General features: G+C 37.6%; 1 protein-coding gene across 20 annotated transcripts in view; it reads right to left on the reverse strand.

The window, feature by feature from the left end:
• The window catches only part of Cadps2 (calcium dependent secretion activator 2), a 586012-nt gene that overhangs the window by 40829 nt on the left and 518983 nt on the right, over positions 1 to 26200 (reverse strand). For all 20 annotated transcript variants that reach the window (XM_004658596.2, XM_004658595.3, XM_004658593.2 and 17 more), the window contains 3 exons: positions 21084 to 21158; positions 4851 to 4934; positions 4713 to 4745 (listed from right to left, as the gene is read on the reverse strand). In XM_004658596.2, the coding sequence (XP_004658653.1) occupies positions 4713 to 4745; positions 4851 to 4934; positions 21084 to 21158 (192 nt within the window). The remainder of the gene's footprint in view (positions 1 to 4712; positions 4746 to 4850; positions 4935 to 21083; positions 21159 to 26200) is intronic.

The raw sequence follows: 26200 nt of genomic DNA on the forward strand, positions 1-26200 counted from the left end.
TTTGATGACCTGGCCAGTTCAAATTTTTGATGGTATATCTTATTTGGGATGATTCAGCATTTGTCAATATTTCCCACTGTTTTTTTTTTTTTTTTAAAGGAATTTGCTATGTGCAGCCTGCTCTCATGGAGTCAGGAGATTGATATCACTCTCTTTTTACTTATTTATTTGCAAGCAGAGAGAAAAAGAGAGAGAGAGAGAGAGAGAGAGAGAGAGAGAGAGAGAATGGGTGTGCCAAGAGCCTCTAGTCACTGCAAATGAAATACAAACACATGCACCCCCTTGTGCATCTGGCTTGCATGGGTACTGGGGAATTGAACCTGGGTTCTTTGGCTTCACAAGGTATGCACTTTAACTGCTAAGCTATCTCTCTAGTCCTGCTACTACTTTCTTAAGAAGCATCTTTATTGATTATTTAGAATTTCTTCTACAGGAAAGTTTAAAAAAAATTTCCCCATCTATTCATTTATTCAATTATGTCATATGTTAGAGTGAATTATGAACAGTTCCCATACAATTTTACTAATTTGCTGTAGAAAGTTATCCAGTTAAGCCACTGAGGTTCCTTAGGTGGTGCTTATGTGCCTATGGCTCGCCCTCCTCACTGTGGTATTTGGGATCCCTTCCACATTTTCCCTCCTCTGTGGTATTTTGGATCCCTTCCACACTTTCCCTCATCCTTGTGGTATTTTGAATCCTTTCCACACTTTCTTTCATTGCTGTGGTATTGGGATCCTTTCCACACTTTCTTTCATTGCTGTGGTATTAGGATCCCTTCCACACTTTCCCTCATCCCTGTGGTACTGGGATCCCTTCCACACTTTCCCTCATCCCTGTGGTACTAGGATCCCTTCCACACTTTCCCTCATCCCTGTGGTACTGGGATCCCTTCCACACTTTCCCTCATCCCTGTGGTACTGGGATCCCTTCCACACTTTCCCTCATTGCTGTGGTACTGGGATCCCTTCCATGGTTTCCCTCCTCACTGTGGTATTTGGGATTCCTTCCACACTTTCCCTCATCATTGTGGTATTTGGGATCCCTTCCACACTCTTCCTCGTTGCTGTGGTATTAGGATCCCTTCCACACTTTCCCTCCTCCTTGTGGTATTAGGATCCCTTGCATACTTTCCCTCCTTGCTGTGGTATTGGGATCCCTTCCACACTTTCCCTCGTCCTTGTGGTATTGGGATCCCTTCCACACTTTCCCTCCTCCTTGTGGTATTAGGATCCCTTTCACACTTTCCCTCTTCTCTGTGGTATGGGGCTCCTTTCCACACTTTCCCTCCTCAGTGTGGTATTGGGATCCCTTCCACACTTTCCCTCCTTGTTGTGGTACTGGGATCCCTTCCACACTTTCCCTTGTCATTGTGGTATTTCGGATCCCTTCCACACTTTTTTTGGTACAAGTTGCTCCAGGTTCATTTTGCATGTTTTCCAGAATCAGCTATCTTCACAAGGAACCCAGTAACAAATGAGAGCTCCTGCTTCTCTTGCTGCTCTCAGTTTTCTTTCCTTTTGCCTTTGTAATGGGTACATGGTTATTTCATCTTACATTTCCTTAGTGACAGGCAATACTTTCTGCTTATACCCTGATCTGATATTTATTTGTATGCTGTTTTTGTTAACATCTGTTCAAATTTTTTTTTTTTGTTTTGATTTTGGAGGTAGAGTCTCACTCTAGCCCAGGCTGACACATAATTTACTATGTAGTCTCAGGCTGGATGGGAATTTATGGTGATCCTCCTACCTCTGCCTCCCCAGTGCTGAGATTAAACATATGTGCTACCATGCTTGTCTTTGTTCTAGTCTTTTATGCATTTAAAACATTGGATAGGTGGTTGTTTTCTTGTGAAGTATTAAAGGGTTTGATGAACATTTTGTAAACTTGTCATTTATCACTTATTTTACAAATGTTTTTGAGGATTGTCTTTTCAGTCTCTTAACAATGCACAGCCCTGAGTTTATTAATATTTTAGTCCCAACTTTTTTGTTTGTTTGTTTTTTCGAGGTAGGGTCTCATCACTCTGGTCCAGGCTGACCTGGAATTAACTCTGTCATCTCAGGGTGGCCTTGAACTCGTGGCAATCCTCCTACCTCTGCCTCCTGAGTGCTGGGATTAAAGGCGTGCACCACCATGCCTGGCTAGTTCCACCTTTTTTATAGATTATGTTTTTAGTGGATCTAAAAACTCATCACCAAATTCAAGACCACATATTTCTCTTGTGTTTTCCTTTAGGAGATTTGTAGTTTTTTTTTTTAAAGTTTTTTTTTTTTTATTAATTAATTTATTTTTATTTGAGAGCGACAGACACAGAGAGAAAGACAGATAGCGGGAGAGAGAGAGAATGGGTGCGCCAGGGCTTCCAGCCTCTGTAAACGAGCTCCAGACGCCTGCGCCCCCTTGTGCATCTGGCTAACGTGGGTCCTGGGGAATCGAGCCTCGAACCGGGGTCCTTAGGCTTCACAGGCAAGCGCTTAACCGCTAAGCCATCTCTCCAGCCCGATTTGTAGTTTTTTTATTTACCTGTAGGTGCCTGACATCTGAATTGTTTTGAAAGCTGAGCAGTACCTTTTGTTTACCATATAATTCACCTTAAGAGACTATGTCATATAGACATGCTCATTGAAGTATGAGTATAAAGAAGAGTGATAGCTAACAGGTCATCACAGTTTTAAAGTGAATACTCAAAGGAATCAATACCAGAATCGCAAGCTATAGTTCTAAAGGGAAACTCATCTTTTCAGGACGTTACTGTGGCACAGTAGGTGATGCTCAAGTGGGTGACTTCCTTTACTAGTGACTTTGGTACCTGAGATTCATCTATGATGAGGAGCCTGGGCGTGGCTGTCACAGCAGTGCTTGCACTGACATGTCTATAATACTCTCACCCACCCTCAGACTGAGGAGCTGTAGGCATGGGATGTGCATTTGCATTAAGTGTGCTTAGGGCAAGCTCTTAGCACATATTGAATAAAACTTAATTAGTGGATTTAGTAAAGACATTTTGAGGGTATTTAATCTAAAACACCAAAGGTTAGTTAGATAAACATGCATTTATATAGCTACTGTACCCTTGGGAAGAGGAGGAATGCTATAAATCATCACATATTTAAAGTGCTATCATGTTGAAGAAGGGTTATAAAAATGAGGATTCATAGGCAGCATTCACAGTGGTATAGAATTTTGGTTTATTGTATATGTAAGAGTAGGTGGCCTAGTGGTGGGTCTGCAGCCATTGAAATAATAGAACACAGACATATCTTTGTGAAGAATGTCAGAGAAGGTCTGTCTGCATTGAGAGAGTAGATGAAGCAGTTTCTGCCTCTGTCAGATCTACAATTCTATGGAGTATCATGGGTCTAGTACAGAGCCACAATGATAACTTCAAAAGCCCTATGGATACAAGTAAGTATGTCATCCCTGTCTATTTGAATTCAAAACATTAACAAAAACCTATTGCATAGTTTATGTTAGAAAGTTCATTGAAGGGCTGGAGAGATTGCTCAGTGGTTAATGGTGCCTGACAGCCTGGATTCGATTTCTCCAGTATCTATGTAAAGTCATACGCACAAAGTGCCATATGCATCTAGAATTCATCTATAGTTGCAAAAGGCCCTAACATGTCACATTCTCTTTCTACTTGAAAACAAATGAATAGAAATATTAAAGAAAAGAAAGTATATTGAAGTTCAGGGGATATATGGGTGACTCTGGAGACATAAAATATAAACCACTTGATTTTCTGTTTTCCTCTCTTGTATTATACTCTGAAGGACCCTATGCATGTGATTACTTTTGCTTATTGTCCAGAACTAATTATAAGTACACAGAAAATGCAAGACTCTGTGAATCATTTTTAAGATAAAGTAAGCTAAGTTTCAAAGAAACCATAAAGAAAGGCTGAAACATTCAGGCACTTCCCACTTAGAATGTCCATGTATGACCACAGCATCAGTAATGATGGGCACAAAACACCACACACACACGTGCACATGCACACACAAGAAGAGATACCTGTAGCTGCTATCCAGGTTTGCCATTAGCCAAGCTATTCACATTTGCAGTGACAACCTAACAGTATGACATTCTTCAAGTGCACAAGTAAATTATAGTCCATCAACTTTCAAAGGTTAAAGATTTTTACCATGTACTAATTCTTTGAAAACATATGCCTAAATATAATTGAATAGCACACTTTAGGCTTTGGTCATATATACAACATATATTTCTGTGTGGTAGTAGTATAACTTAAAACCAAAATTAATTTTTCATATCTCTAAAAAGTCATACTCAATTATCAATAATATTTATCATATGAGATTACCTAGTTTCATGATTTCCATTTATGATATCTTAGTTTTGAAGAAGTTTATAGATCATGTATTATTCCTGAAGTCTGTGAACAGTGCTGTGTCTTCCCTCTGCAACTGCAACGTCATGTGCTTATGATGAACTAACATCCTAACTGCCCCAATTTACAGTAGAAAAAGTAAAATAAACTGAAATGACCTTGCCAAGCCTTGCTATGAGAATTAGCACTTGCTTCAGGAAAATAATCTGCTCCCTAAGGAAATGACATTGTTTTAAAGATTGGAAATAAACCTGTAGTGAATCATAATTATGAGACAGAGAGAAGGAGAGGGAAGGGGAGGACAGAGGGATGGAGTGAGGAAAGGTAAGCAGAAAAAAAAAAAAACAAACCAACTCACAGGAACATCCACATACTTTGCAGCTGCTTTCACCTTCAATGGAAGAAAAGAGATAAGAATGAGAATTATGCTCTTAACTGATACACAATTACTATGACAACAATTAAATAGTACAAGAGAACTCATTTAAATACTTACAGTGAATGACAGAATAGATGAAAAGAAAGTGCCTTCATCATACCTTGACAGCTTAGATAACACTCCTTCCAACACTGAAACAAACTGCAACATAGTGTACAGTGAGTAGTTAGAATGGTTTATACAAACACTCCAGTAACAGGGCACACCATTCTTAAAACAACTTTTCCTAAGATATCAAAATGCACAATGAATAAATGGACGGTTTAGGTCAGAATAACTTGTAATATTTACTCTTTCATTCTGCGTATGAACCAAGATTCTATCCTGTTATTAGAAATAATACACTCATTTTTAAAGTGAAAAATAATGTGCAATAGGAATGTAATTATGACACATGTAATATCATTTACCATTAATAAGTAATATTAAGCTTGTGAGTGTATTTTAGAAAGTATTTTTCAACTTCAATACAGACACTAAATGGTGAAGGCTAAGCTTAATCAAATATCTTTCTACTGCATATGACTTGATCATATCTGAACCTTTTCTACATTTCCAAATTAGAATGAATAAAAAAAGACAAGATAATGGCAGGCAAGAACCACATTCAGGGGTCCAATAACACTGAAATAGTCTCATATTCATTAACAAGTGTTTATTAAGCAATCGTAATTGGGAAATTTCAGGAGCATTCCTGTTTCCTGATAACCACATTTCAAGTGTCCTTTATTCCCTCAGTTAAATGTGTGTGACAAGAGATGAAAGAAGATATCACGGAATTCAAATAACTCTTAAGTGTTTAGCATTTACAAAACTTTTATATTATTACATAATGAAATAAGTATTTAATTTTTCTAAGTGGAAATTTACTAGCATCTGACATGAAGATTAATGTATAAAAGAAACTAAACAAACATATTACTTTCTTCTTTCCTCTTTAGAACTAAAATAACATGCACTATTGACAAATTACATGCTCCCAAAGGAAAATAATGACAAGGTTTTTTAAATACGAAAAGGGAAATTAACGAAGGCTGGTTTTTGTTCACATAGCAGCTTCTTCAACAAAGTGATAATCATTCCAGGGACAAGACTTATTAGTCTCTGGTGACCACAGAATGCACTGTGAGTGCACAGGAGATAATCGTTCCTCTATGGCTGGTCAATTACTACAAAATAGTTTATGCAAAAGAAACAAAAACTTCCCTAAAGGTTTCTCCAGCTCATCACTTGCTATATGATGTAAGAACACAGAAATGAAATCATGAAAACTGCTGACTAAAGTTTCTTTTTACTTTCTTTGTTTTTAGGAAGAATGATATTCAGTTGACTAGCTATATACTAAGGGATATAAACAGTAAAAAGATTAATAAAAAACCAACACAATTACAACTTGCTCACAACTTAAAAATCTATTTAGTCCTTTCTTCCAGCCACTAAGATTTCTTACCAAGCACCACCACCTAACTCAACTTGATGTGGTTGCAGACCCAGAAGACCAATACTCCAGGGCTTTGTCAGACCAGGGGAAGGGAATTCCACCCTTAATGGCCCTCTGTGGAAAATGCCTCATCTCTTGTAGCTCAAATCTTGAGAGTGAGTGTGTGCTGGATGATCTCAATTACCATGAGAGCGACAACTGCTATGGTTACCAGACAACCTGTAGCATTGAAGGCTCTAGCACAGGGTCGTTGGTACCTTTAACTAGTCTATTTTTGTTGAGTGCACGGCGGGAGTGGACAAGGCAAGATTCTTGTGCATGGATGCAGATGAACAGTCAGGCTATACATCAGCTACTGTCTAGCTTTAGCATACTGTCAAGTCATTTTGCATCTCTTGCTTCACTGTACTTATCAGTTAAGTGTGGAAGATACAGCATCTCATTCACCTTGTGAGGACATGGCACAAATAACTGGAGGGTATTTATGTGAACAGATTGAAATTAGCAAAATATTAAGGAAATATAAAGAATTAGTAAGACTTGTATAATTAGTTAAATCACATTCATTATTCTTTGAAAATTCTAAATGTAGCCGGGCGTGGTGGTGCATGCCTCTAATCCCAGCACTCAGGAGGCAGAGTTAGGAGGATCACCATGAGTTCAAGGCCACCCTGAGACTACATAGTGAATTCCAGGTCAGCCTGAGATAGAATGAAACCCTACCTCAAAAAACCAAAAAAAAAAAAAAAAAAAAAAAGAAAGAAAGAAAGAAAAGAAAAAGAAAGAAAATTCTAAATATGTTAAGTCACAATTTAATTAAGGATCTGTCATCATCATTATCATCATCTAACATCTAAGAGAAGAAAGACAAGATAAGGGATTTAGGCTTTTCTTCTCGGGTTTATACAGTTATAGGACAGATAGGCATAAACACAGACAGACATGATGTTATGGACCAATATAGTTGGGCAACAGTATTCGGAAACTAGAGGAATGAAAGAATGAGTGTGACTATAGTAAACTTCATTTTCAGGTAGCATACAAGATGACAGCAGTAGTGCAAGTGAAATGACATATAGGAAGCCCTGTGGCAGAGGAATTTAGGGCACTTAGCAGCCATCTGACTTGTCCTTTCTAGAGAACACTGAGCACTGGACTATATCTGAGTAAGTCTTCTGTGTGAGCTATGTTCTGCCACAGCCATGCCCAACACAGTATTTTCTTTGCTTCCATTTCAACAGCAGGAAGCATCTCTTTGGGATCCTCCCGGACCCACATGGTCCCCAGGGAGGTAGGATACAGGCACAACTGACTCTAAAGGCTTACAGAGATTGTACCCCTGGGATCAACCATCTGAGCCACATAGTTCCTACAGGAAGGCTTTCTTTATAGGATTGTTGCTGAAGCCCAGGTGGTAGGAGAGCTACCCTTCAAAAGCAACCTCTATTAACATCAAGATTAATGACACATTTTCTATTTGGCTTTTAATTGCACAAAACAGCAAGATTCCGAAGAAATTCAGTTAAATGCTGAGTTTCCTTGCTGTATCTTTAACTGTTTCCTGTGACCTTTCCTGATACAGCTCAGGGAGTATATAAATACTTATGGGTTTGCTTTGTGCTCTTTGAGCTCCTGAGGGTGTTGGGTTAGAAGGAAGCACTGTGATCTTTTTGTTTCCCTATTCTTTGTTGTGGATGTCATATACTGGGTTTGTTTGAGCAACATTTCACGCTTAAGAATCTGTTGGTAATTACTGCCTTTTCCTCATGATGCATATTCTCAAGGAAATGAAAGATGAAAGCCCTCTGAAATGACTGGTAGAATGAAACATGAAAAATGCCTGCTGCAAGGCATGCTGGTTTAAATGGCCTGTTGAATCTTAAGAAGATATAAAAATAATTCTAAGAGGATATATGATTCATATATTCACAATAGGATGTAAGAACCATAAATTCTATGAAGTGACACAGAAGAGTCCACCTATACACTATGGGTTCAATGTGGTTATTGTTCTTTCAGTTGTGAAGTAAACAAGGGATAGCATGATTCTCACTGCAAGTTATAACATCTTCCACAGAAAAGACAGTCATCTGTAGTGAGTGAGACCATGGAAAATTGAGTGTCATTTGTGGGGAGGCAGACAGACTGGGGATATATACTGGAAGATATTTTATTTGAATTAATATCAGGATTAAATAGTACTAACATGCCACATGCAGCCAGAATATCTCAGACTGAAGAAAACATGTTTTCTTTCCTGTATCACTTATTTATTATTGGAGCTAGGGTCTTATGAATCATAGAACTTGATATGTAGCTGAGGATAACATTTTAACTTCTGATACTCCTGCCTATTCCTCCTGCCACCATGCCCAGTTTCTGCAGAGCTGAGGAACAAACTCAGGGCTTTGTGTATGACATGTAAGCACTCTACCAACTGAGCTACATATCCAGCACCCTGAACCAGAATGCTAATGATATAGTGCAGAGGTTTCTTTTTCCAACAATAAATCCACTTCTCTAAAGCTTTGCTCCAATTGACTTATGAAAGTTTTTCCAGGTCATAGACTCTGTATGAAGGAAGAATGGTCTTGACAGCATGTATTTATAAAAATGTCTTCCTCTACAAAGTCTCTAATTCCCAAAGAGAACACCTAGCTCGGATGTTAGTGAATCTTTCAGTCTCTCTCTCTCGTTTTAAAATTTTTAGTTCATTTATTTATTTGACAGAGAAAGAGGGGGAGAGAAAGAGAAAAGAGGGAGAGAGAGAGAGAGAAAGAATGGGTGTGTCAGTGCTTCCAGCCACTGCAAACCAACTCCAGGTGTGTGTGCTCCCTTGTGCGTCTGGCTAATGTGGGTCCTGGGGAATCGAACCTGGGTCCTTTGGTTTTACAAATGCCTTAACTGCTAAGCCATCCCTCCAGCCCAAATCTTTCAGTCTTATCTCATTGTTCCTTTTCCTTCTATTCCCCCCCCACACATTTCCATTTCTTTTTGCTGATTGTTCGGACTAGTGTTTGCTATTCCTTCTAAGCACATCCTTGGATTTGAACAGGTACATTCTGATTATGGCTTTGATCCAAATAAGCAAATACAATCAAGTTAATTTTACAAGGCTCAGCTGGCAAGATATTTTCATTATATCATTGAGACAGTCAGGTCAGATTTGTTCTTTGTCTTATTCTTAAGGGAATTTCAGGGTAAAGTATTCTAAGACAGTATAAAACTCCCTCCCCCTCTCTCTCTCTTGGTATTTCTTCATGTACCTACATATCTATATATATTCAGTGAGAAAGTATTTGTTCTCTTCTAAATCTCTGACTCTCCTCTTTTTTCCTTTTTAAGAATGGAGGACTTAGTAAGCTGAGCATCACTATGATGATCACATAGGATTAACTGGCTTCACTTACAGGAATGTTTTCTGACAGATTTCCATTTTCTTGTTCTTTGCACTGTTATTTGTCTTGACCAATTTTCTCTTAGAGCTCGTTTGTCTGTAGTATCTTCATCACTACATACAAGTTCCTTCTTTACCTCCTTGAACTTATAGTTGCCTCTTACCACAGCATCTCTAGCTCCCTGCCCACACTAGTCCCATGGCATGCCTAGGTGCAACACACATCAAATGATTGTTCCCCTAGCTGGGTGGTACACCTCAGATTAGGAGAGGGCAAGACTGGAGGGTGAGTGTGTAATTCTTTCCCTCTATGGTCTGGGCCTCTGTATGGTGGGAAGGTTATAAGCTTAGAGAGAGGGGGAGGGAGGGAGGAAGGGAGAGAGAGAGAGAAAGAGAGAGAGAGAGAGAGAGAGAGAGAGAGAGAGAGAGAGAGAGAGAGAGAGAGAGAAAGACAGGGAGCTCCAATGTTTAATTCTGGTTCTGCCAGTGTCTACCTTGTGACGTCAGGCCTCTATTTTATTATATGTGAAGAGGGGACTCTACTTGGGGAGGTGATCAGGCCTGCATTGGGAGATGAGACCACACATACCTTGTATCTTCAGTTGGTGTTATGTTTTACTCCTCTGACTACTCCTTATTTTGTCTAGTATACTTAATTTTATCCTAAAATGACAATAAGTATGTGAAATCTTACATCATTTTCTTGGCATATTTAATGTTTCTTTTATCTAGATTTTCTTGGCAACACTGCTCTTAGTTCCTTTCTGTCTGGAAATGCCTCTGTACTAGCCTCTTTTTTTAAGCTTGTAAGTTTTCCAGTTCTTCTATGGGGAGCTCTACTAAGAGTATTTTGGGAATGGACTGGGAACAGCAGCTACTGTGAGAGTACCATTTTCAGCTGTTGAAATCTTATAATCAGACTTATGTTTTAAGCCCATATTCCTTCTCTTAATTCCATATTCAAACATCTCCTTTGACATCTCCTCCCTTGTATGTCTCCAAAGGAGCTCAATATTACTGTGCCCAAGGTCAGCATAGTCTTTCCCTCCAAATCTGTTCTTTTCTAGGAAACCTGAATCAGTATGTGACATTTGCATCATTCCATGATGTAACAGACCTAAGAGTGAGAATGTTTCCTTTCTCTATGCTTTACTAAACCCTGCCCATAGCATATTTTAAATGCCTGGGATTTGTTACCAGAGACCAACACCAACGTAAACCCCTCCTGTTTATCCACTTCAATCTCTTTGTTATGGGCTGTGAGATGACTCTTCTAATGCATGGCTGGTTAATTCCTTACCCTACTTCAACCTCCTCCCACCTTTCAGTGACTTCCCACTGCTCTTGGGATGAAGATGGGAAGCTCCTTAGCACATACTATCAGCTTCTCCTCACCTCTGAAGCTTCACTTTGCACCAGGCCCTGGTGTCTGCAATGTCTCCTACCTAACTGCTGTGCATGTCCCTCTTTCCCTCATCCTTGGAATTCAGCTTCAGAGTGAGAAAACTTTAGCTATCCTCCAACTCCAGGAGTCATTCTATCCTGTGATTTGTGAAACATAGCACATTTTTCTGCATATAACTTTTTGTTTGTTAGTGAGTATCTCCCATGGGTCAGAAAACTCCCAAAGGACAGAAATCTCAACTGTTTTGCAAGCACTGTAACCCTGCATTGAGCACACAGCTTGTCACATAACTGTATCTTATAGCTTTGTAATATCTCATGAATTCATTCCTTTTCTTTTTCTTCTTTTTTATAACTTTTACTTAGGTCTCAAAGTATAAGATCTTTTCTTAACAATATGCAATCTTATGCCAGTGTTTTGGTCCATGTCTCATGTTATATATAGAACAGATACCAAGTGAGTTTCTTCAGCATTTTCAAGACATACCTTTACTCTCTTGGCAACTAATTACTCTGTGTTGAGTGAGAAGCAGCGTAACTACATATTGAAGAAAGAGGACAAGTTTCCTATTCTCAGTGGGTGGAAAGACACACATGTGAACACATGGGAGATGCCAAAGGAAGGCTCTAGGTCACAAGCCAAATTTGCCTGGAAGAATGAGATAGCTTCCAGTAAGGAAACCTTACAGGATTTCCATGTGAATTACCAGGGAAGAAAGATGGCACTATCTAAGTAGAAGGAAGAAAGGATTATCCAAGCTGGGTTGTGGAAGTGCAAGAGTTCTAGGTAACTGAAGAATCACTACTATGCTGGAAATAAGAGTTAAGGATGTGTGTGAGAGTGCTGCAGGAACAATTAGACTGCACAAACTTGGAGGTAATGGACTTTGTCCAGAATCTCCAATAAGACAATCAAAATTATTAGGAATTCTGTAGTCAAGGGTCTTGAGGGAGGTTATGTGTAGGGATGTTGCACCAACACACACTGTATCTCCACAGACCTCCTGTAACTCAGCACTTCCCATATGCACTAAAAACCATGTTTCATGGGACATTAACAAAACTCAAGTGCAAGGTGCAATGTCAGAAGCGACAGCAACAGCAATATGGCACAATGAGTAGGGAGCATATAGAATGTGTAGTCCACTGGCTATCTGGAGGAGATCTAATGAGGGGAAGGTGAATATGATCTGTGAGGCAAGAAAGTGAGTAAGGATTGAGAAGTGTGGGATGATGCGGGAAGTGTTTAGGAAATTCAATCAATAGACACGATGTCTTTTTATGTGAGGATCTTGAGAGGACTCTGGGAAGACAAGAATACTACCATTTATAACAAATGGAGACAATACAGTAAAACAGTATATAAAATAGCAATTTAACAGAGTCACAGTGATTCTGAAACAGATCCAAAAAACTGTGGAAAGAAAAATATCAGTAAGTCAAATAAATAACTCAGTTGAAAGCCTCACCAATAAATAGACTAGCAGGGGGAATAATATCTGAGTTTGAAGATGAAATTGATAAATTATCACTTCAGAGTAATTGTGGTGGTTTGATTCAGGCATTCCCCTTAAACTTATGCATTCTGAATGCTAGGTTCCCTTATGTATTCAGAATGCTAGGTGGCGATTTGGGAGTTAACACCGCCTGGAGGCAATGTACTGCTGGGGATGGGCTTATGGACGTTATAGCCAACTTCCTCTGGCCAGTGTTTGGCACACTCTCCTGTTGCAGTTGTCCATCTGATGTTGACTAGGAGATGATATCCACCCTCTGCTAATATCATCATTTCCCTTGAGTCTGTAAGCCAAAATTAAACTTTTTTTCCCTCACAAGCTGCTCTTGGTCAGATGTTTTCTGCCAGCAATGTGAACCTTACTGAAACAATAAGAAGAATAACAAATAATAATGGCAAATATGAAAAGCATAAAAAACTACTAGGGATATGCATAAAACATTTTTTTCTAAAATCAGGAGTATGACAAAGGTACCCACACTTACTCAATGCACTACTGTTTAGCCATAGAAATAAGACAAGAGAAGCAAAAGTTCTACAGGTAGTAAAAGGGAAAGTCAAACTATCCTACTTTGCAGAAGATATGATTATGAACTTAGAAAACCCTAAAGATACCATCTAAAGACTCTTGTGACCCCAGTGGTCCAGGGAATTAGACAAATACTTAATCATTGGGATCTCCTAAAACTAAAACATATAGCTAAGAAAACCATCAAAAAAGCCAATAAACAACCTACAAAATGGTAAAAACATCTTAGCCAGCTATGCATCTGACACAGGTTTAATATCTGAAATATACAAAGAACTCAAAAAACCTAAGAAGTAAAAATATCAATTAACCCACTCAAAACAAAACATGGTGCAGGGAAAGGAATACAGCATTCTCAAAGGACAAAATAGAATGCCAACAAACACTTGATATCTCTAGCCATTGGAAAATGCAAATTAAAACTATATGGTGATTCCTTCTCAGGCCAGTTAAGGCAGAGATAGGATTCCTGTGAGTTCAAGGCCAGCCTGAGACTACATAGTGAATTCCAGGTCAGCCTGAGCTAGAACAAGACCCTAATTAAACACACACACACACACACACACGACAATAAATGGTAGTGAGAGTGTGGGGAAACAAGAACCTTTATTTACTATTGGTGGGAATACAGATTTGTGGAGACACTCTTAAAATCAGTATAGAGGCTCCTTAAAAATCTAAACATTGAACTACCATTTGATTCAGCTACTCCACTCCTGGGCATATATCCTAAAGATATAGAGATATATAAAGATATAGAGATATATAAAGATATAGAGATACCTGGTCCATGTTTGTTGCTGCTGTAGTCACAAAAGCAAGGAAATGGAATCAGTCCAGATGCCCATCAACTAATGAATGGATAATGAAGATGTACATATACATGATGTTCTAATTAGCAGTAAGGAATAATGAAATTGTTAAGTTTTCAGGAAAATGGATGAACCTGAAACAATTCATACTAAGCAAGGTTACACAGGCTCAGAAAGACAAATGCTGCCTGTTTTCTCTCTTATTGGGATCCTAACATTGAATGGCTTGATTTGCTCATAAGTTGCAGTATCTGTAGTACTGCTAAAGAAGCTAGAATGGGGCTTGGTCAGAAGACAGTGAGGGACGAGTAGAAGGGATACCTGACAGGCAGGAGGAGGGACAGAATATATTGAGTGGAAGGGTTTGGGGAAGACTGGGGTAAGTGGGAAGAGTAAGAGGGAGATATATACACAAAATGCATGATGGCATGAATAAGTATCCTAGAAACATTACTCTTGATTAGCTAACTAAAAGATAATAATAAAGAGACAGAGAGATGGATTGGGCAGAAGTCCATGAGCTCCCCCCCCCATTGAAAACAATGCCAGTCATTGTCAAAGCACTTGGTTAACCCCAGATCTAAATAAGACCCTATTGCTGAAGAAAACCTCAGAAACTTAAGGAAACACCTCAAGTACTGGTGCAGGCAACACTTTCCTGAATAATACTCTAAGCTCAGGGAATAAAAGCATGAAGGCAAAGTAAAAAACACAGCAAAGAAACAAGTAATGGGACAGCCTAAATAATAGGAGAAATTTTTGGTAGGTAGCCTTTTACCCACAAAGGACTAAAGTATAAAACATGTAAAGAATTAAATAATTAACAAAAGAATAAATAATATAATAAATGACCTGAAGAGACACTTCTCAATTGCAGAGTACTGGTGGTCAATAAATATATAAAAATGTTCACAATTTTTAATTATTAAATGAAACCTACACTAAGATATTATCTCACCCCCTGAGAATGGTCATTATTTTAAAAAATGAAAATTCAATTAAAAAAAATTACAGAGGTTAATGAGGATATACATTGATGGTAGGAATTAAGATAAAATGGGCACTAAGGAAAACAGTATAGAGATTCCTTTAAAGCACTAAAAAGTAGAACTACTATATGATGTTTCCATATAGCTAGCATATATACTTGAAGGAAATGATCATATTATAGATCATAATAGATATATGTATCACTCTGTTTAATACAGAATAATGGCAATATTCATAATAGGCAAGCTGTAGGATCAGACTAAATGTCTATCAACAGAAAAATGGAAAACAAAAATATCTATTTATCTATCATCTATCTATCTACCTATAATATACATGATATAATGGAATATCAAATCACCATACAAAGGCAAAATTATGTCATTAGCAAGATAATAAATGGAAGTACAGTTTATAGTGTTAACCAAAAGGGATCAGATATAAAGGTAAGTATTGCAAGTTTTCTCTTATGCAATTATAAAGAGTAAACTGGGAGTGGTGGCACATGTCTTTAATCCCAGGCAGAGATAGGATTACTATGAGTTTGAGGTTGGCCTTGGACTAAAGAGTGAGTTCCAGGTCAGCCTGAGCTAGAATGAGACCCAACCTTGAAAAAAATCCAAAAAAGTAAAAATAGAAAGTAAACAGGTAGAGGAAATATCATGATAAAACCTAACAATGTGCATAGTTAATATCCATTGCTAATTAAAATAAAAAGATTAAAAATAAACGGTAGTGAAATATTCTTGGAATATAATAGACATTCACTATTCTGTTTAACTATTAGCTAATTGCTATGATAAAAATTCTAGACTATGACTCAGTATAGGATAGGGAAAAGGCAGTTAATTTCGAAATGGCATATTTTTTTTATGTGTGTAGACATTTATTTTTATTAGTTTCCTTTAAAACTAGTATGTCTATTAAATAGGAATCTGAAATATGAATTCTCATTGTTTCACTTATTCATTTAATTTACTGAATCACATTGTGAATTATATTTCTATCTGTGAAGGGGACAAAACAGCTCACCTCATAGGTACTACTAGGAGCTGATTTGTAAAAAAATCATTTTTTGGTGAAAATTAATGTAAATATATTATCTTACAGGATACTGATGTTAATGCATCTAAACTTAAAGGTATTGTATACCTAGAAAGAGATCAGAGCAGCATTTCCAACTCTGAACTCCCTTTAACAGAGTCACCCTCAAGGCTATCTAAGCACATATATTCCTTTTCTTCTCTTACAAAGTCAAATCAGAAGCATTGGTGACTAAGGCTTGGAAGGCTACATTTTAATAGCTCACAGATAGGATTATGACATGCAGATGCTTAAAGGTTATTGTCTTACAATATATTTTCTCTCCTTAAAAAATAAACACATCATGTATACAGTCCTTGGACCCTGGCTGGTGTTCTACATATAGACCACAGGAATTAGTGCACATAGGATTTCTTACCAGGCTGACCGATGAAAGGTTTTTCTTGATAAAGATAACTTGTAAAGATAAGGAGAAGTGATAGAGAAATAATTGCTTCTTCAAGTAACACATGGCTAAAAGGATGATGAAGAACCAGTCAAGAATTATCCTACCACAGAAACAAAACAAAGCTCTCATAATCCTAAGGATTCAGAGATGCACAAAGTGCCAGACAACATGGACAATCATCTGAAACATCCTGCCTGGGCTGCAAGGGACACAAAACCAAATCAGGCACACTGTGTGCAAACAAGCAGTATGTACAACAAGGAGACATGAATGGTACAAAGGAATCAAAGAGAAATTCTGGAGTGGTAGCATATAATGGCCACGCTGAAATTCCCAATGGTGAGCTTCAACAGCAGAATTTGGTAAGGGGCAAAAAGAAACATAAGCCTTAACTCCTTCCATTTTCATTGACTTTTGTTAATTACGTGTTTGTATGTATACCACTTTTGGTTCAACCTATGTAGCTTTTAAAAAATATTAATTTATTATTTGTGCATGTTTGGGACAGAGACTCTTGTCCTTGCAAATGGAACACCAGACACTTGCACTGTTTTTGCATCCAACTTTATGTAGGTGGTTGGCCAATTGAATCCACAGTAACAGGCTTTGCAAGCAAGTGCTCTTAACCAGTGATTCATCTCCATAACACCTTTATTTAAGATTCTTGGGGCTTTATGGATCTGGTATTCATTTGTGTCTTTCCAACTTTTGGGGAGTTTCCAACTATTGTTTCCTTATGTAAGCTTTTTATTCCTCTTTTGCTTACTAGAAATTTCTGTTAATATGTATGGGATTGCTTAATGATGTTGTACATGCCTCTTGGATTTTTTTCACTGTTTTATATTCTCTTTTGCTGTTCTGATTAGATCATTTCAAATACCTTGTTTTTGAAGTTTACATTTCTCTTTGTCCTTTATCAACTGGAAAGCAGCAAGAGAAGAGCAACTTGTCATATACAAAGGGAGCTCTGTCAAGTAATCAACATGTTTCTGGACGTGAACTGGTGGATTCATTCTTGACCTCACAATGGTTGTTACTGTCACAAGAACTGCACAGTTCTGAGCCCTTAACCATGTTAATATAGAAGACAGAGGAGGACAAAAAGAATGAGACATCAAGACAGAATAACTACTTGGAAAGAGAAGGGTACTCAATGGAATATGGGTTGGGGAGGGATAACAAAGAGGGTAATGGGAGAGGAATATGATCAAATTACAGTATGATCATGTATTATAACTTTCAATAAAATGTTTTAAAAATTAAACTAGAACTATATTATGATTTAGACATTCTACTGCTGGGTATATATCCAAAGGGATAGACATTAGAGTCTTAGAGATATCTATATTCCTAAATTCATTGAAGCATTGTTCTCTTTTTCTTCTACTTTCTTTATTTTATTTTTTGGTTTTTCAAGGTAGGGAAGGTAGGATTTCCCTCTAGCCCAGGCTGACTAATGCACTATGTAGTCTCAGGGTGGCCCCAAACTCATGACCATCTTCCTGCCTCTGCCTCCCTCCCAAGGGCTGGGATTAAAGTTGTGTGCCACCACACCAGACTTTCTTTTCTTTCTTTTTTTGTTTCTTTCTTTTTTGTTTCTTTATTTTTCCTTTCTTTCCTTCTTTCTTCCCTCCTTCCGTCCTTCCTTTTTCTCTCTTTCTTTCTCTCTCTCTCTCTCTCTCTCTCTCTCACTTTTCTTTTCTTTCCTTCTTTCTTTCTCTCTCTCTCTCTCTCTCTCTCTCTTTCTCTCTTTCTTTCTTTCTTTTGCTTGCCTGTCTGTCTGTCTGTCTTGTCTTTTCCTTTCTTTTTTGAGGTAGGCTCTAGCTCTAGCTCTAGCCCTAGCCTAGGCTGAATACTATGTATTCTCAGGCTGGCCTGAACACACAGAGATCCTCCTATCTCTGCCTTCCAAGTGCTGGGATTAAAGGCATGTTCCACCACACCTGGCTCAATAAAGATTTTTAAAAATATATTTTTATTTATTTATTTGACAGTGAGTGAGAGAGAGAGAGAGAATGGGTGCACCAGGGCATCCAACTACTGGAAATGAACTCCAGACACATGTACCTCCTTGTGTATCTGGCTTATGTGGGTCCTGGAGAATCGAACCAGCATCCTTTGGCATTTCAGGCAAACGCCTTAACTGCTAAGCCATTTTTCCAGCCCTCGATAAAGATTTTTATTGAATATTTATCAGCCATCATTATTTATGTCATGATTATTACTGAAATTAATGTATAGAGGAGGAATGTTTACAACAATATCTGGGCTCAGGAGATAGCACAATGGCACTAAAGCACTTGCTGCAAACATGTGAGACTGAAGCATTGTTCCCAATCACCAAGACTTGTAAGCTTGAGGGATGAGTGGGCCATGAAAATGTGAATTATTCATAATATGAAACATATTCTGCCACATGAAGATAGAAGCCTAGCTATCTGAGACAACAGAGTCTGGAGAACAGGAGACTCAGGGAAACAAGTCAGAGAAATACAAAGAACACATGACACCAAGTATATGATGAGTCTAAATTAGTCAAATGAATCAGAGACCAGCGTGATGGCTGCCAGGGTCTGGAGGAAGAAGAAACAGGGCCGTACTTGTCAAAGGATTAAGTTTCAGGTGCATAAGTTAAATAGGTCTCAAGGCTAAAACTGCCCAAGCCTGCAGCTAACAATGCCTTTTGGTAAAAGGTTAAGAACTTCCCTTGAGAATTACTATCACCCCTCTTCACAAGTTAAAAGGGCTGGAAGAAACTTCAGAAGGTGATAAATATTTTATGACATAGACTGTGGAAATGCTTTCTTGAGTGTACACTTATTTTCAAATTTACCCATTTATATACATTACATATATGTGTATTTTTTACATGTCAATCATATCTCAGTAAAGTGTTTTCAGAATGTACTGCAGACATTAATTTTGAATCAGAGAAAACACATTTTATAGGCAATGAAGTCCAGACCATACTTTATGCTTTTAAGTTTAATTTTTTGTTCCTTTAGTAAAAATTATAAAACCTGTAATTTTTATCCACTTAGTACTATATGATAAAACCTGTCATTATCTATAGTTCCCTAATATAAATGTGCTATCACATGACCACCATTTTCTGAAGAGATTAAAATTGTTTCCAAATTATGATGAGATATGAAATGATCAATATCAGTGGGCATATTTTGGGAATCTCTGGGTAGTATGAAAAAATTCTTAACTGTGTAGGGATATAGATGTTTCTAAACTACCTCCCAAAAAATGGAGCAGTTTGGATTCCTATATGTAGAAAGTATGAGTGGCTTGCTTAAGAATTTTAAATGCTAGATATTAACTTGAAGTCATCTATCACTGGAGAAAATAGTATCTATGTTCCTGAAACTGTGAGGCTTAATATTTTTATATTATTCATATTCTAAACAACTTTTTCTTTGATTAAAAAGTTGGTATTGGGCCGGGCGTGGTGGCGCATGCCTTTAATCCCAGCACTTGGGAAGCAGAGGTAGGAGGATCACCAAGAGTTCAAGGTCACCCTGAGACTACATAGTGAATTCCAGGTCAGCCTGAGCCAGAGTGAGACCCTACCCCGAAAAACCAAAAAAAAAAAAAAAAAAAAAAAAAAAAAGTTGGTATTGGTTTTTCTTATGCTTTTTAAACATTCTTATAATTGATCTATGGAGCTGGATGAAGTTCTGCTTTATAAGAATGAGATATATGTACTAAATGGAAAGGGTCATTTGGAGTATATTCAATTTCTTGCCTCACCCTCTTTAAAAGCCATAATTACCTTACACCTTTATGAGACACACCATAATGCTTTGGTCTATTTATATATTGTGTTCATCATCTCAGGACACTATTTTCACATCATCTCATAATTTCTTTAGGATAAGAACATTCAGAATCATGTTTTCTGTTTTTAAATTAGATGATACAGTACTGACAACCATACTTGCTCTCTGTCCCAGAGCTTGTTCCTGCTATTCCTGGATTCTCATTCTCTTTATTCCCTGATGTTCTTTTGTCTTCTTTTCCTGGTCAGCCCTGGATTTCAAATGCCACTTCTAGAAATCTGTGATTCTGCAGCAGTTTCTAATACATCTAATTGCTAACAGGCATGGCCACATACACTTCATCTGCATTCATACAATAAAAGGCCATAAAACTAATAAAAGATATTCCAGGCATCACAGAGGAAATCCTTTGAGTGGAGAAGCTCAAGATCATCTTGCCGACTTCATTTGTTTTAGACCAGATCAGAACCGAAGGGTTGTCACCACAACAGATGGGCTATATTTAAAGTCTGAGTACCACTCAGATCAAATCTGCTCTGGGATTCAAGCAAAGGGCATGAAAATAATGTAGTAAGATATTGCTAAAAGGAAGAATTATTTTTAAAGGACAATACCTGCAAAAAAGTAAAATTATGAAGAAAATTCCCAAAACTATTGAGAAAATTCATGCTCTTTTCTTTTTCACAGTTTTTCTTAACATGACAACTTCTTTTGCTATATATATTGGATTGTTGGGGATTGAACCCAGGACCTTGAGCATGCTAGGCAAGCACTGTGTCACTAACCCTACTTGCCCAGCCCACATTTATTTTTTATACTATATTTTTCAGTCAGATACTTAGAAGCATAAAAAGTATTTCTAAAATTTTACAATTGAAGATTATTTCTTGATTTTATTGCAAAAGGTGAATGATACATTACCTTTGAAACTAGTTGTGAAATAATTTCTTTTACAGTGCTGTCAATCAAATCATCTATTTTTGAATGGTACTGTTGCTAGATAGTAAAAGACAAAAATGCATTAGTGTACACAGATACAAATCTTTTGTTATAAGTCATAAATGCTCTAAAAGCTACTATTGATGACATATCAGATTTACTTAAAATGATCATTTTGAGCATTAAAAGAACAAAACATTGAAAATGATCCACCCAATCAACACGTTTTACATTGTGGTTTGAAAATTTTCCCATGTGCTCTGCTGAGTTAAGCAGCTAATGGGGTTATTATTGAGATGAACTGAGTTCTTATTCTTATTCAGGCAGAGGAATGTGAAGGGTACTTTTTGTCTTCTCTTCTGTAATTAACGTAGCCCTGTATATTTCTAAAGGGTTGATTTAGCCAGAGAAGCAAAATGACTAGAAAAGGATTTAATTAATACAGCATTTTGTGTCTGACAACTCTCATTCTTAAGTTATTTTAACTGTGCTCTAGAAAGAAAATGAGTGCCCAATTGTGTTGCCTAAAAGGACCTTTTCTGTTAGTCCAGGAACAGTAGTTTATACAATTCTTACAATATGCTCAAGCAAGGGCAGAATTAAAATTTCATCAACAAAGATGAATAGATGGTAACAAAGTAATAGGACACAGGACTCAAATGATACTGCCTATAGTTTTATTACTGCTTTCTCATGAAAAAGATGTCTTCAAACAAATACAAAAAAAGAGGTATTTAAAATAAACCTGAAAAATGTCCCCCACCCCTTTTGCTTTCTTTATAGAATACTAGACAGTCAGTCCTGTTCTTAAATCAGTAGGAACTTCGGCTTCCATGGCATATGAAGGCACATCCATTTAAACAGCAATTATTTCTTTAGAAGCATTTCTCTAACACTGGATTTTCCCCAATGGCCACTACACAGAAAATGTGACTTGTAAAGACCAACCCATTCCTGATGACTCAAGGCTTCCTGGAACAGCTCACATAATGCAGAGAGTGAAAGTGCTCAGGTCAGGATAAACATTAGACCAACTTAACAGCTGCTGGCTGAATGGTTTCCTAAGATGTAAGTTTTTCAAAGCTATTTTTTCTTACTTTGAAAACATGTCTCAAAGTTTCCACACAGGACAAAACAACAACATAGAGCCCTGAGGAACGAACCCCACTCTCTCAAGGGCACTTGCAGAAGTGGCCACCATCCATGTGTGCAAGTCACAAAGAATGTGTACATTTACAGCTTTCAAATTATTTTCTTTTCTCTGTGTATGCATAATGACAATGATCTAAAATGAACCACATATACATGGAAATGGACTTCCTGGGCACATATACCCAGTGATAATTTCCAGGCTTTACTAGGTCTCTCTAGAAGACAAATGGAATAGACGCAGGGTAAATTTCTACTGCAGTAGAGCTGGTGCCTTTCTGTTGGGATAGCTTGAAAACAAGAAAATGGAATAATAATAATAATAATAATAATAAATACAAGTTTGAAGCCAAGGAGCCAGACTGACCAATAACACAAACTGGCCTATATGTGCTTAAGGTTCTTATGATCCAGTCTCAATTATCAATAACTTCCTGAATCCTGACCATGCCTGAGGTTGATAGAACAAGGTCAAAGTTTAGACTGATTTGTAGGGTTTGCCCTTAACAGACACCCTGGCTTCAAGGGCCTTCAAGATCCCTAAAAGCTGTACAACTGACTGGGTGTCCAAGGAGCTTATGCAAATGAAGTGTGCCTCTCACTTTTCACATCCCCTGCTCTGGATCTGTGTCTGCGCAGTACAAGGAAATGAAACACCAGTCCTTACTATGAGGTGCAGGATTGGAGAGGGGCACAGGAGATGGTCAAGCTCCCCACTTCCTGTAAATATGGAAAAACACTCCAAAATGGAGGAATTATTGAGGTACTCCACCCAGAAGGGTTCTTAAGAGTGCTGTGGCCTCAATGCTTAGCTCAACTTGCTATAAATTTCAAATTTTAGCTCAAAGGAAGCAAAGTGTCAGAGTTCTACATGTTAAACATTTGTGTTGAATTCATTCTGGGCATCCCTAAAATCAAGTACTGAGTCATTTATACTCATTTTGTTGAAAGACAGGAGCCCAGGAGCCAAGGAACTCCCAGATAATATATCCTTTTGGATTGTAGCTTTCTTTGATACCTCATCTAGACAAAAACAGAGGAAGGGTGGAGATGGGGAGATAAAAGGCAAAGAATGAGAGTGAATGAATAAAGCCACATTGGAAGGAATGGGATAAAAATCATGTATCACTTAAAAATATTATTTATTGATCTGAGAGAGAGAGAGAGAGAGAGAGAATGAAAGAGAGGGAGGGAGGGAGGGAATGAACATGGGCACACCAGGGCTCCTCCTGCCACTACAGTATATGCATTTGGTTGTATGTGGGTATAGGGAATCAAACTCAAGTCATTAGGCTTTGCAAGAAAGTGCCTTTACTGCTGAGCCTTGTCTTCATCCCCTAAGTATACATCTTAAATACTACACAGGGGCAATTATAAATATCAGGTGTTAGATTTCCATAATATAGGATTTTGCTATTGTAAATTTATCAGATTATGTTTGACTTTGCTAATATTACAACTGTTGAGAACTTTCAGAATCTGTTCAGGCTGGATAGTAGTACAGGTGGTCTGGGAGTATTGTCAGGAAATGGAGCAAGAATGCCTATTTTATATACACATTTTGTAAAGACAAAAACATATATGAGTTATATGGTTATGTCACATATAGTTAAAAGAAAGCTATCAACTTGTTGAAGAGATCTCAATAGCTATCAAAGCCATACATAAATACACCCAGGAAATTACAAATAACTACAAAGAGAATGTACCTGCAAAGCTATTTATATTGTCAAAACTAAAACTGATGTATTCATTTCTACTTTGATGAACACATGGCTGATAGAAAATTTAAAACTCTTTGCCACTCCCATCCATGAATTCACTTAGAATATTTCAAGTTTGGTGGTGGTTGAATAGTTTCCACAGCTTTGGTCAAGTCTAGCCCAGCCAAGACAATTCTCCCCACATCTGCTTTCAAGAACAACTGGTTTTGCTCTGCTTCTTCTTCAAGATGGAACATACATTATAGTAACTCTTTTCGTTGCTTCATGGAGTCCAGGTACACGTAAAATCCTGGCCTCCCTCTACTCAGTTGAGTATCATCCTTCTTCTGGACTGTTGTCATGCAAACACCCAGGAAATGAAGATTTAGAAAATGCCTGTGTAATCAGACTTTGGGGCTTCTCTTGGTATGTATTTTAGTAGGCTGAGTTTGCTAGTTCAGTGAACAAATCTTGGAGAAACAGGGCTTTCTTCCCACTAAGTTAACCCATTAATATGTTCATATCCTTGTTCTATATCAAGAGGACACTAGGATGAAGGATATTGAAGGACAGATGAATATCTACAGCATGTACAATTACCTGCTTTTCTATAGTCATGGATAGCAAGGATTCTAAACAGTGTGGTGGTTTTCTGATCTCAACACCTGTCCAGAGGGAAAGACATAAGACTGCTGATTCATTACACATAGGCCTGTCAGAAGAGCAGATCATTCACTCACTAATGACTCCATTAAACTCTATTCTGTGCCTGGAAGAGCACATTTACATCATCAAGTAGCAGGTAAGAAAACAGAATTGTAATTTAGGAACACTGACAGGATTGCACCATAGCCAGGTATAGAAAAGGTTTTCATCTTAGCAATGACATTGTAACAAATTCACTACAGATTTCAGGGCGGCAATTTCCTTCTACCTTGGAACAATTTCTGCTATGTTTAACTATGTAGCATGTGTTTTATGTGGTTCTGAATTGTACAATAATATACCTTTTGTCAACAACCTTGTTGCTTTCTGTAAAATTGTGCCTACTTGTTCATCTGTACATTTAACATATGTAATAATTGTCAACAATTTCAAAATTTAGTAGATACCCAGAGAGAAAGCTCATGTAATTATGTGGATATATTAACTAGATAGAAAAAAAAAAAAAAAAAACAAAGTATAGAATCCTTTTCTTTTACACTGAAATTCTTGTTTACCACTTTTCAGGGTTGCTAATGGGTTTTACACCTGCACATTTTGAACTGTATTAATTGTGTGAAAGTTGTAGGGAACTAATTGTCTCTGGTGAGAAGGTTCAGGTGCAGATGTAATGAACAGTAGCAGATTACTCTTCAAAACCACTCACTTATTAATGTAAAGAATCACTTGGCCATGGAATAGTGTTTGTCATTTGCACATGTAGCTGTTTTTCTTTTTAAATGTGAGAGTGAGTTGTTTCTTAAAGGGCAGAATTTTTGAAGCAGGGACAACAAATTAGTCTGTTCATGCACTCAACAAAAATTTACTAAGTGCCTGTTATGTGAGAGAACAAATGGATACACCCAGTATTAGTGTGGGAAGAGGCAAGACGATTCAGTAATCTAGATGTTAAAAGAATAAGCTTATAAAGAGACTTTAGATAATATTGTCAGACAATGAAAGGCTTGGGTATTGAGAAACATGAAGAGGTGATTAGAAGTCACTGGCATCCAAGTAAGCTGCCTACTTATCCAGATAATTAGAGATAATAAATCATGTTGTAAGTGATCAGAGAATGCTAATTACTAAACATTCTGTAACACTTGCACGGCAGTTATGTAGGTACACACTTGTGAGGCTGTATGCTGTGGTATTAAAATACCTGTGTTTTGCATAAAGAGTGAAATATGAGTATACATGCATAAATATAAATTAAAGACAAATAGCACAAGTCTATATTTAGGCGAAGTAAGTATGAAATTCTTTAAAAGCGGGCCTGCTTATCTCCAGTTCCAGTTAGCTCTGTCCTTTTGACTACATGAGAACTGTTACATAAGTAAAGGGTCCTTGATGTTTGACACTCAGCTGTAATTTAGGACACCTTGTTCTTAAGACATAGCCTGTTCTTGTTTACAAAAGAAAAAAAGGTGTTGGCCACCATCATCCCTACCACCTGAGGGTATAACCTAGTCAATCATGCATATGTAAAGGTTTTAAGATCTTGTGCCTCAGAGGATCTGTATGGCATTCCAGGTCAGCCCCTTA

Source organism: Jaculus jaculus, chromosome 10 (genome assembly GCF_020740685.1).
Source record: "Jaculus jaculus isolate mJacJac1 chromosome 10, mJacJac1.mat.Y.cur, whole genome shotgun sequence".
NCBI lineage: Eukaryota > Metazoa > Chordata > Mammalia > Rodentia > Dipodidae > Jaculus > Jaculus jaculus.